The sequence below is a fragment of the Capricornis sumatraensis genome, chromosome 16 (assembly GCF_032405125.1).
Source record: "Capricornis sumatraensis isolate serow.1 chromosome 16, serow.2, whole genome shotgun sequence".
Lineage (NCBI taxonomy): Eukaryota > Metazoa > Chordata > Mammalia > Artiodactyla > Bovidae > Capricornis > Capricornis sumatraensis.
Window position 1 is genome coordinate 39,249,842 of NC_091084.1, and position 13,018 is coordinate 39,262,859.

At 47.1% G+C, this 13,018-nt stretch overlaps 1 protein-coding gene across 1 annotated transcript in view; it reads right to left on the reverse strand.

Moving 5' to 3' along the window:
• Positions 1–260: 260 nt before the first annotated feature.
• Positions 261–13,018, reverse strand: part of INSC (INSC spindle orientation adaptor protein) — a 133,224-nt gene continuing 120,466 nt past the window's right edge. The window contains exons 10-13 of the mRNA XM_068988692.1: positions 11,020–11,086; positions 8,187–8,342; positions 6,620–6,696; positions 261–389 (exon numbers count right to left, since the gene is read on the reverse strand). Of these exons, the coding sequence (XP_068844793.1) occupies positions 261–389; positions 6,620–6,696; positions 8,187–8,342; positions 11,020–11,086 (429 nt within the window). The remainder of the gene's footprint in view (positions 390–6,619; positions 6,697–8,186; positions 8,343–11,019; positions 11,087–13,018) is intronic.

Consider the following 13,018-nt stretch of genomic DNA (forward strand, 5'->3'; position numbering starts at 1 on the left):
ATATTAGCCATTATGCATTTCAACATCTGCAACTAAAAGGTCACAGAAGTCAAAAAATTAAAAAAAAAAAAGACTCCCAAAGGCCACAGACTGCCTGATGATGTTGCCAGAACATTTAGCCCTCTGTTCATTTCACATAAAAAATAAATTAAGTATAAATAAGGAGGTGAAGGGCTGGCATATAATCAGGTACGTTCACAAGAATGTACTCAGATAGGGTTTCGAGAATGATGCCGGATGTCTTTTGTCTCCCACACTTGCTACACAAAACTCTCCTCCATGTTGCTGCAGAGTAAGAAAGAGTCCACAAGCCGGGGCTGGACCAGCTGCTGGAAGTCAGAGTCCTGGAGGCCTTCAGGACAGACACCGGCCAGTCTACGCAGAGCAGCCTAATGAGAAAACAGAAGAGGTCACACTGGGTCTGCTCAGGTTCATGTAGGCCTGCAACTTCCCTGAGAGATGCATTTCAGTATGTGGCTCATTTATCAGCCAATTTGAGCTCATCGTCACCTTGATACCTTAGTGGGCTGGTCCTTCTGGTCACTTAGTCACCGTAGCAACCTTATGACACAGTCATCTTGCTTCACTGGTACCTTGATCTCTAGGGTGGATGTCTTCTGAAAGTTTTCATGGTCTTAATGATCTTGCCATCTTGGTTTTTCAGTCATCTTAGGAAACTGATTGTTTTGAAGATTTGTCATTTTAAGGATTTGGTCAATTTAGCGACATATTTAAGTTCAAGATTTGTTTCTCTTAGAGACTAGAACTGCCAGAAGCATTCGTGGAATTATATTCTCATTTCCAGGTCCCTAGAGGGACATTAGAACAACAAGGACTAATCATTCATCCGTGAATTCAGCAAGGTTCTAAAGTATTAGGAGTGGAGAGGAGGGAAGAGATAGAAGAAACAATGTCATGAAGTTAAAGGAGATGGAAATTCTGCCACCAAGATGGGGATGAACAGGAAAAAGAGGTGCAAGCAGAGTGAAACCAGGTCCCCATATACTGAGTGTCACGCTCTTCCCTGAGTATGCCATCCTATTCTATGTCCATGTGCCCTTACTCTGATTTTCTTCTTGACACGAAACCCCTACCCACGCTTTTCTGCCCAGCAGGTGTCCTCATCCTGCAAGGCCTGGCCCACTGTCGCCTTTGCTGTGAAGCCTTCCCTGATTCCTGGAAGCAGAGAAAATCCCTCTCTCCTGTCTACCTCGACCTTCTCACACTCGACTGCAATTGTTATTTAGGTGTTTATCTCCCACACCAGACTCCAAGCTCCTCAAAAACAGAGACTGCTGTACTTTTTGCTCTATCTACAGCAGGTAGAACAAGGCTTGCCACAGGACTCAAATAAATAATAAATGCTTGCTGGGGAAAAAAAATGAACAAATATTAAACTGAGTTTTACTGCTAGAGCAACGTTTAAACTATAAATGTATGCTGTGTACCTACCCAGACCTCTTTGCTGGTTAGCTGAAGCCATGCACACTAAGTGTTCAGTGAATATTAATTCTTTCCCTCTTCTCAAACCTAAATACAGCAGGGAACAAGATGGGAGTTTAAGGATGCCCTTCCCTTGGAAAACAGAGAGGAGACTCTCTGGAATGGCAGAGAAGCAAAGGAGGAGGAATGCAAACTCTTACTGAGTATCTACATAGTATTGCATTTAATCCCCACAGGATACAGCAAGGTAAGGATCATGATCTCTAATTTAGAAATGAGACTAAGACTCAGAGAGGGAAATTGGCCTTCCCAAGACCACACAGTAGTCCAATTCCAGGGCCCTCAGACCTAAACACAGGCAGGATGCTGCAAGACCAAAACACTAGCTTATACTGAGTACAGAGCAAACATGTAGCTCATTATCTAGACGTAAGAGGTAACCTAATGCTGAGAAATTGCCAAGTTGCTGTAAAGAGAGGATGGCTTGTCTATTGGACTAACAGGCATTGCCATATTCAAGCTGGATCAAGGATAAGGGCCATGCATCTCTGCTCATGAGCAGAGTCTTAGCCACTGGTGCCAGGAGGGAGATCCCAGGATACTGTCTCTAACTAGTGCGTCCTGCCTCTCCTGGGTATGATGTCCCCAAGGGCTAAAGGCTGAACTCCATTACCCTTTCCGATTCCTCTTGGCTCTAACTGGGAGAAATAACCCCACTGCCTTCAAGGTGTCACTGTAAAAAATGGAATCAGGGATCTTCCACAGATGCAAGAATATGAGGCCATCAATGTATTTTACATTATCAAGGGTAAAAATAAAGCAAAAGGAAGACAAAGAAATAGAAAATAGATCTATGAAAAGAAAAAATGAGGTAGAAGGAGGAAATTACACACAGAGAAAAAGAGCATCAGAAAAACAGAACGAGAAGGAACTATAAAAAGAGGGACATAGATGAACTTGGATAGAAAAGAGAGTAAGCATGAAAGGGAGACGGAGAGAGAAAGAGATGGTGTCAGAGAAAAAAGAGCACACCCGGGGAACAGGAGGATGATACATGGGAGGAGGTGAGGAGGGAGTCGAGACAGGGGGGAGGACTCGGGGTAATAAGAATGGGGGGAGCAGAGAAAGAGAGAGCAACATCCCTAAGGGAGGAGGCAACCTTTAGAAGGAGAGAAAAGCAAAAACAAAATACACGAGAGAATTAGAGACAGACCCAAAAAACCACAAGGGCAAATAGACATCCTCCAGTTCCAGGGTCCTCAGAAGGACATGAACCCAAATGAGCCCAGAGCATCCCCTCCTCAGGGTCCAGGAGCTCAAAGGACCCCTCCCCATCTGAAGCCTTTTCCTTGGCCTCTCCTTTCCTCAGAGGGTTGTTAATAGCCAATATTCCCAGGACCTCATTCCCAGACAGTCTGAAAACAGCCAAGTCTTAAACAAGCCCTGCAGCCCTCTGACAGCCGCTTCATTAAGGAAAAATCAATTCTGTTTGCAAGAGGCAGTCTGTGTGGCTGCTTTTCCAGATGTGGGAGATAAGTGAGGTGTTCTCCCTTCACCTGAAGAGCACTGGAAGAAGGCTTAGGGAGGGCCAAGAGAGGTACCCCCAACTCCACCTATCAGGCCAGGCTCCAAGTGGCCCCCAGCTCACAAGCCAGGCAGCATAGAGCTCTGTCTGGGGGTCAAATCGTGAACACCCTCCAACACTGGGGAGCGGGGGTGGGCAGACAAGTCCATTGGTTCCTCAGCCAGGCAAGAAACAGTCACCAAACCTAAGGTCCTATGGAAACACAAGAGCTGGGAAAGAACCCCAGCCCTGAGAAGCTTCTAGGGTAGAGGGTGAGAAGTACAGATCCCCTCCCATGAGCCAAGGTAGCATGACTGGGCCATTAGGCATAAGAGGAGAAAGCGTGGCTGGAAACAAGAAGGTCTGGGCAAAAAGTCAAGACCTTCAGCATCAGGCAGGCCTTTGGAATTCCAAGGGCCTCCCCTCATAATGCGAAGAACACAGGAGAACACAGCCTGCTTTCTACGGGGGAAAACAAAATCCAAGCAGGAAGGCCCAGGTACACACTGTGTACTCCCTGTATTTGAGCCTCATGAAGGCTTTGATCCGAGCCTTGAAGGGAGTATAGGCAGAGCCGTAGAGAGGGCATCTGCCTGGGACAAGCAACAAAGCTCAGTGTCAGGGTGGTTCAGGGCACTCAGACCTGAGCTGGAAAGGGCCTGTAGGCAGTGGGAGGTCTTCAGAGGTCAGAGCCAGGCTACAAAGGGCTGAGCACATAGACAGCAGGCCACAGGGAAGGGGGCCCCAGGGAAGGGCTGCTCGTGGAAAGGTCCTGATTGTAAACTGTCAGGAGGAAAATCAGGCCAGCAGCCACATAAAGGATGGATTCTGGAGGAAGGGCCTCTATTCAGCATCCAAAAACCTGTCCACAAGGGAGAAATTGAATCCCTTTTCCACCGGAAAGTCCTTCAAGTGATGGAAAATAGAGGCCAAGCCCGTCTGTGCGCTGTTTTTCAACCTAATGATAAAGATGGAAAATGAGTCATAATAAGCCCCCATGTCTGAATGAAGCTTTATAACTGCTCAACATTTCTTTAGGGCTTATTCAGTGTCAGGCGGCTGCTGGCCACCCAAGTTGTGAAGATGCAGTCGTTGCGACCAGTGACTATGCATTTGCAGGTATTAACTCTCTCCATGTACTCAGCAGACCAGACAGAATTACGATCTGTGGGGAAAAGAGCAATGAAAAATTTTTACATTCACTGCCCTCCAATTGAATGAAATAGCCTTTCCTTCAGCTGTGAATGCAGTGACAGATCAAGAAGTCTCAGCAATAACTGTTACTTGTTCACCAACAGGAATCATAGGGACTTTTGTAACCGAGCAGGACCCTGGGTCGGGAAGATCCAGAAGCAGAAGGAATGGCAACCCACTCCAATATGCCTGAAGAATTCCACGGACAGAGGAGCCTGGCGGGCCAGAGTCCATGAGATCGCAGAGTCGGACATGACTGAGCAACTAACACTTTCACTTTCAGAAGCCTATGGAGCCTTTGCGGAACAGCACACCTCTCCCCGCGTATCCTCTACCTGCCTCTTGTCTGTAGAAAAACTTTAGTCTCCTAGACTTTCCGGAGTTCCAAAGAGTACATTTAATCAGAGAAGAGAAATGCAGAAAGAAAAGGAAAATAGTCAAGCAAGACAAAATGATGATAGTTAAGCCATTAAACAAAGTCAGAGGCCTTTAGTTTCTCCTCAGTGGATGTGTGTAATATTCTGAGCCATGTCCTTTGAATTGTTTTACAGATACTGAAACCCCCACCAGGTGGAAGAAGTTAACTTTATGCTGCCCACGTTGACTCTTGAACAGTTGAAATAAGAAGGGTAATGATGCCAACTCCAGATCACCTAACCACCAACCAATCAGGAGAATGTCCATGAGTTGATCACACACCCTACAAACCCCCCTCCCTTATTCTGTCTTGAAAAAACTTTCCCTGAAAGCCTTTAGGGAGCTTGGGCCTTTTAAGCACTGGTTACCTGACCTCCTTACTTGGTACCTGCAAAAACACTGCACTTTCTTTCTCCACAACCCAGTGTCAGTGAATGGCTTTACTGCCCATGGGCATATGGACCCAAGTTTGGTTCAGTAACAATTTCACATCCCATTACAGTTTTTGGAAGTACTTTCAATATTATTTATGCTCATTGGTAGTCAAGATTCCATGAGTCCAACTCCAACATCCATGATTTGGTTGGATGGCATCACCAACTTGATGGACATGAGTTTGAGCAAGTTCCAGGAGTTGGTGATGGACAGGGAAGCCTGACATGCTGCAGTCTATGGGGTCCCAAAGAGTTGTACACGACTGAGTGACTGAACTGAACTGCTATTACTATGTCACCTGTTTAAATAGCCTAATAATTATTTTAATATGATTGCCTTCCTTTTAATTCTATATATTTTACTTTATGCCTGACTAAAACTAATACCGAGAAGGGTTCCATAAGCTTCACCAGCTTGCCCAAGGCACAGAAGAGATGAAGGTTGTTCTGCATGTACCAAATAAAAGCCCCATCAGAGCTGAGATTTTTTCTTTTTTTCCCCACATCTGTCATCCCCAAAGCCTAGAAGAGTACATGGCCCATATAATCACTCAGCAAATATTTATTGAATAAAGTTTACAGCACTTAGTGGCCTACCCAATGTTACACAGCTCACTAATGGCAAAACCAAGACAGGTGTGTCTGACTAAAATGCCTGCTATTCCTACCACCACACTCTGCCTGTTAGGAGCTCCCAGAAATGGGATGGGATCCGTTTGAAAGAAAAGGATGGAGTGAGGACGGGCTTTATTGTGAAACAGCCTGAAGAACCTCGAGGTCCGTCCCTTCTCCTACACAGTCTTTGAAGGCCAATCAAAGATCTTGCACCCCCTTCTAGAAGTTAAAGGGTTTTCACAATGGGCTTCCCTGCTCCTGGATGCTTCTAGCTGCTCTGCTTTAGGATTTGATGCAGCCTAACAGGGAGGATTATAGAGACAAGGCACCTGTTCCCCATCTGGTGCCGTTGGTACTTTCATGGTGGACCCAAGCAGCAAGAAGTTGGGTAGGGACTGCTCAGGATGTGCTAGCTTGGTTGGGTGAAGATCCTGGGGACAGGCCAAATAATACTTTGTCCTACCCTGTCCTGCTCCACAAAGAAGAAGGGAGCTACAAGCTGGAAGAGCACCAGTAGAGGGGCTCTACCTGAGGAGGAAAGGAGGCTTTCTTACAGTGTCCTCTTTGGAACAGGCAGAAGACATCAGACCCTAGCAACCATATGCTGCAAGCACCACAGCATCACTAACACCACCCGGCACCCTGCCAGCCAGCCCCTCTGGTCTTGACCTGCTATTAGATCCCCCAGAACTGCAAAGGTTCATAGCTACTAAACATGTGTAATTGAGGTTCTCCAGGCCTCTGCCTTTTACCTATACGACCTTGCATAATTTTCATCACAATCTTATGAACTTAGTGAAACAAGTATTCTTGCTACCATTTTAAAGAGAAAAGTGGAAACCCAGAATAAGTTGCCTGTACCCAAGTCAACCGTGGCATAGCCTGATCCCCTGGCCCCTGGTCTGCAACCCCAAAGCCCAGGAAGGAAGAGGTGGGGAAACTGGGAACTCACCAGGCAGGCCACCAGCACGGCGTCGCTGCTGTTCCTCTCTGAGGGCGAGCGGCAGAGTTCAATGAGGCGGGACATACCTGCAAGAGACATGGGGAGACCCTCACACCTGGGTCAGGATGGGTGTGGCCAGGCCTGACCCAAAGGTGTTCCAGTCTCTTACCACAGCCCTCTGCATGGAGCCGGGTAGAGGCAGGTGGCCGCCAATTGATAGGGAAGGGGGATAAACCGCTCTGAGGAGTCTGTGGGGGAGATTTTCTGCTCCCTTAGGTGTAAATGAACCTTGGTCAGGCCCAGAATTAGCTGCAGCATCAAAACCTTTTCCCTGAGCATCAGAACACTGGCCAGGATGGAGCTCACCCACAGTGGAGAGGGACGAGCCACAGGAGATACTGCAGGTCCTTCTAAGAAAGAACTTCCCATGCAGGTACTTTATCAGAGCGAAACTCAATGTTTACATCTTAGTAACTTTTTCTTCCCCAATTGCCCATTTGAGTCAGAAAATATATTGTGGCTAAAATTAAAGAAGACTACAGATTGAGTAGGCTAATATTTCCTAAGCCTTTACAGAGAAAAGTAAAATAAATGACCTTGTTTTTCAATACAAAATGACTTCTCTCAAACTCTAAAAACAACAGGGAAAAACTCATAAGATAGTAATAAAAAGTGCGCAGACAGATTCTTGATGTTTATTCTCCATAAAGTCACTATGGAGCCAGGACTCTATGCTGCCCCAGGGCCACCTCTTGCTGTCCTCCAGGGCCTGGATGGTCAGGAACACTGCCATCTCCTGCCTCTACCTGGGGCACTCCTTCTTAGCCTTCACACCAGAATAACTCTTCAAACTACAGCTGAGGATTCATTTCTGTGTTAAAACATTATTTGCCCCACCCAGGTAAATGTAGACCACTTCCTCTGTGTGCCAATCATGCCTTTGACATCCTTTGAGCCTTACTTGATGCTATTCAAGTGCAAACTTTTCTTTCTGTATCTGTTACCTGCATTAGATTGTAAACCATTGTCATCAGGTTGTGGTTATAACCAGTGTTTTATGCCCAGCACTCAGAACAGAGCCTAGCATAGTGGGTGCTCTGGAAACATTTGTTGGGTAAATAAATGACGGACTGACTGAATGAAGGAATGAGTGAGGGATTTAATGAGTGAGTTATGAATGAAATAGTGGTGGATAAATGAAGTAATGAATGAATGACCAAAAGGATGAATTCATGAGTAAATGAATGAGTGGCTAAGTAAATAAGAGTAGGTGAATAACTGAGTGAATGAATGAGGAGATGAATGAGAGTATGAAAGAATGAGGTCCTCATTAACAGGAAGCCCCTAAGTCAGTCACTCTCTGGCCAGCTTAAACCTCTCTAGACTCTCCTCTCTCTAGCTTCAGCCCCAGGGGAAAGGAAGGTCACCTGGGGCACATCCTGGGGCCCCACACCAGCGTTTCCCAGCACAGCCAGCCCTGCTCTGAGTCACCCATCGCCACCACCACTGTGCAATCAGGACTGCTCCCAGCCCGGACCACCCCTCCACCAGCCCTGCCCCGGCCAGCACCACTCACAGCTCAGCCGCACGGCCTCCCGTGCCACAGCCGGGTCTCGGCTAAGACGGGCCAGGGTCACTGCAGCCTTCTGCTGAACTCTCTCGCAGGCCGCCACCTCGGCGGGCGTCCCAGACCTTGGCTTCTCAGACAGCATCCCCATGATAAGTTGGACCCCTGAGTGGAAAGCGAGGAACAGTTGGTAGCTGCCTGAGCAGGGCCAGCTGGATGGAGTTGCAGGCTCAAGCCAAGGCTGTTGGGGTGACTCAGGGGTCTCAACCACAACCACAGGAGGAACCTGGACAAGGCCATTCTGGCTCCATCTGCTCTGAGGGTGTCTCTGCTTCCACATACCAAGACACTATACCTGGGAGGGACCTTTGGAGGACATCCTTTAAAATTTTTTTTAATGCTATCACTGAGCTTTTACTACATCCCTGATGCTGTTAAATACACAGTAAATGCATGATCCCTAAAACCTCCTAACAGCCTCAGAGACTAAGTACTATTTATTATAATTCCCTTCAAGGCCCAAAGAGAGGCGAAGTCTGTTGCCCAGGGTCACGCAGTAAGTAGCTAGGGATGAAAACTCAGGTAACTGGTCACCCTGCATCACTGCCTCACTTCCGATGCTGGTTGCATCTGAGACAGGTCCAGGGGTAATGGGTCTCCCTGGTGGGAGGTGACCTACCCCTAGGCTGGATAATCACTAGATCAGATGTCTTAGAGGGGTTTCATGACTAGAAGAGGGTAGAATAATTGGACTGAGATGTTTAGGCTTCAGTTTGGTCAGCTGAGAACCTCTCCACCTTCCCCTGAAACCAGAGCTGTGGTCTGATTGTCCTGGGTATATACTGTGACCTGCGGTGACATAAACAGGGGGCACCAAGATGACAACTTCAGGAAGGGCCACACAATTAAGAAATTTTACAGACACCTCATGGTCAGGGTTCCCATAAAGAAGTCATTTTCCAAACCCTAACCCTAACCCAGTTTTGTACCTGGAACCTGACAAAAAAAAAAAAAAAAAACCAGTTTCTCTTATACGAGTGGGTGAGCACTGTGGGGACAAGGATGTTTGTCCATTTCCTGAATGGGTGTCTCCTAAGTGTCAGAATAGTGCTCAGCTCAAAGGTTTGTGAATGAATATCAAATGAATGAATGCGGATATATTCATGTGAGAAGTCTTACAATTGTGTAAAACACAAAGTCTCCTTTAAATATATGTAAATCTTATCTAGAGAAAGATAAGAGGCAATGAAATGGGGGCTACCAACAAAAATCCAGAATGTATTTTCTAAGTTCTAGCCAGGCTCAGTGCCACAGAGTCACCCAAGAGTTGAGAGGTTTTTACAGCTTAGAGAGCAGGTCCCAAAGCCATGTTCCCTCCCCAGTATTCTCTCCAGTTCAGCCCCAGCCCCTGAGGAAGAAGCAAAACTAACTGGACTGATAAAAATGAGCTTGGACTGCCCTGGCCCACCTCCCAGTGTAAGGGTGACCAGTGATCACAGTTCCTGACCTTCCAGCAGGGCCCATGCATCCACCAACATTCACACACAATTCAGGGCAGGACAGGGGCAAAATCACCAGGCTTCAGGGCAAGGCATGTCAGAGTCTCAAGTGTCTTGAGTGGAGGATTGCCTTTCACAGCACAAAGCTTGCTCTCTCCAGACCAAGGAGTTCTACAGTCTTCCAGTGGCCCCTGGCTGAATTACCACCACTGCTGAACCCTCAAATTCTGCCCCACTTTTGTAAATAGTTGTTCATCAAACTCTCTTCACTTAAACCTTATGAGACGAACACTGGTTCCTGAAAGAGCAGATACACATAGCACAGAGCTTATTCTGTGTGTGACCCTCTTCTAACAAGCTTTATATTAATCCTCACATCATCCCAGTGAGGTGGATATTATTGTTTCATTTTGCAGATGGAAGAATGGAGGTCACAAAACTAGTAAGTAACAGAGCCATGAAGTGCGGCCAAAAAAAGTTTCTCATTATTAGCCTAATCCATAAAATTATCACAAAAAGATATTTTTTCAATAGACTAAGGGGGATGGGGGATGTATACATGTATTAAAACAGCAAGGCAACCTGGGAGAAGCGGGCTTAATAGGAGCAGAGGCAGCTGTCCAGGCTCCCAGCTCACTCCTCATTAGCATCTCTTCGTTTCCAGCCGGTTGCTAATTGCTCCTCTATTTCTCAGTCACAGGAAGCCCTCTCCCCTCCTTTCCCAGCTGCAAGGCCGCCAGCTGATCTGCTTTCCAGTAGAGACCGCTTAGATCAGCTCCTGGGCACCTCACCTGGACATGGTGACACTCTTAGCGCAAGGTGGGAGCAAAGGAACAAGAGGAAACAGATGCCCTCAGGTGAGGCATCCAGGGATCCATCTGCCGTGACCCCCACCCCCCACCTGTCAGCTTTCTCCTGTGGCCAAACCCAGTATGATGAGAATAATTTAAAGTTGGAATGCATCCTTTATGGGCATAGGTTTTTACTTTGGGATCCTAATGAAGTCTCTGTCTTCTCCTCACCACACTAATTAAAATAGCAGCTGCCATGCTTCTACCTTGGATTTACCTTATCTTCTTCCCGGCTTTGCTTTCTGCACCTGACATTCCCTATCTTTTGTTCCGTGTCTGCCTCCCACTAGATCAAAGTGCTATGGAAGCAAGCAAACATTTACCTATTGGCCCATTGCCCACATAAGCACACATTCATGTGCCCTTGCAAATGTGGAGACCCACGTGTACACATTTACATACCTACACAGAGGCCTTCACACAAACACAAAGGCGCAAGGTCCCACAGAGCCACATAACCCATACAGCGCACACGCCGCTGAAAAGACATACCGTTCTCCTGAATAATGTCAGAGGCACACTGCTCTAGGACAGACATGTTTGCCAAGATGGTCACAATCTGGAAAAGAGAATTGAGAAGCTAAGAAAATGGGAACTCCTGAGCCAAAGGTACTCTGTACAGGTAGGTGAGTCAGGGGCTACAAAGCTTTCCTTTAGCCCATGACTCCTTACAGTCTACCTGGCCCAGCCTTCCATGGTATTTTCTTCCATCTTCACAGGCTTCTGGCACTCAGATATATTTCCCTAGTGACTGATGCCCATTCATCAGCATGTGGCCCTGGGACGGCCCTCAGGGGCCCCAGGACACCACTGAACAAAATCACCTGAATGAAGATGGAGCCTCAATCACCTTTCAGCAGGGTCCCTTTGAACCCAGCTCCTGGAATACAGACAGAATTGGCAGGTTCCTGGCCAGCCCCTGTCTTGGACTGGGTTCCCTCCACCCCAGGTTCTTGCCCTGTTACTAAGCCCCACCTATTCTCAACCTGAAATGAATGGAGACCAAGGTTAAGATAGAGATCATGACAAGGAAACTAAAGGCAGCATTGCACCATAAACTTCAGGTATCGTATGGAATCTGATGAGGATTCATGCTCCGCTACACTTTACAAGCCTGCGGACTGCAGAGCCTTGCTTGTCAGTCATGGCTGAAGGACTCTGCCTGTAGGAAAGGAATGCTGATGCCAGGTAAACACTGAACCTTGGTTACAACTTCTGGGCTGAGCAGCCAACAGCCCACCCCAGCCCTACCCCCTGGCAAAGTCAAGGTTGCACAGAGAACTCAAAACTGGATTAAGGAACAGGCCAGGAAGGGACTTCCTGCAGACCCCAAACTGTAGAGGGTGCCAAACACGACTGGAATATGTTGGAAACGGGGCACCTGTTAACCCAGATGCCACTCCTGACACTGAGCCTAACATTAAATTTAGCAAAATGAAAATCCACCCACTACCATGGAAGTGGACAGCACTCTCAAGTAGTAATTAAATCATAAAATAACACTTTTCCTTGGTGGAGGCCTATTTCTCTGCGAAGCCTGTCACACGGTATAACTGGAGGCCGTGCCCCACCTCGGAGGCAGCAGCTGACAGTCTCCTGACACAGTTCCGGCAGCTTAAGTTCTGAAACGGGATGATGCATAGTAACAAGGTATTGACTAACAAAGAGTATTATCTAGATTTTAACTGGTTCAATATTGGCATATTACTCTGGACAATAAATTCAGATAACAAACCTCTTAAACAGGAAGGGAAAAGTATGCCACATTGATAGAGTATCTATCTTCTCCATTCCCCACTAAACACATTTTAGAAAGGGACATGTCTTCTTAGGCTGTCATATCAGCCATCCCAGCTTGGACCTGGCCAGGGGCCTGGATGTAAGCATGATGGGTAGGGTAGCCAGGGGAGGGACAGGACAGGCGCCATAACCTGTCCTGAAGGTCACTCTGCACCACAAGGTACTTCATGAGGGGAGTGACAAACTCCTAGTTGCATTTTCGAAAGATAATAGGACTAAAGAAGTGTTTGTCTTTGGACGTTCTTTTCCCTCACCCTTTCAGGATTATGAGTGTTTGTGGGCTAAGGGAAAGAGGTAGAAGAAAAATATAGGTAGAAGACACAGCCAAAAGCAGAAGGCTCCCAAGAGGCCTAAAGCACACCATCTGGGAGGAAGGAGACACAAGGCCAAGCCCGTGCCAGACTGCAGTTCCACTGGCCTTCTCTGGGATGTGAGTAGGAGTAGGGTGCACGGCCTCGGTTCCTACAGCACAGGGACAGCGATCCTCCAACCATGACCAGCCTAGCGGCTGAATACAGGTGGTTGCTTGACATACAGAACCAAAAGAGAAGGGAGGAAGGAAGCCAGGAAGGACGGGAAGAAGGGAAAGAAAGGCAAAATAAAAAAGGAAACCTCTGTCTGCAGCATCAGGTTCATTACACAGCAATTATTAGCTGTGTCACAGCACAGGCAGGTCTTTGTGTCAGACTAA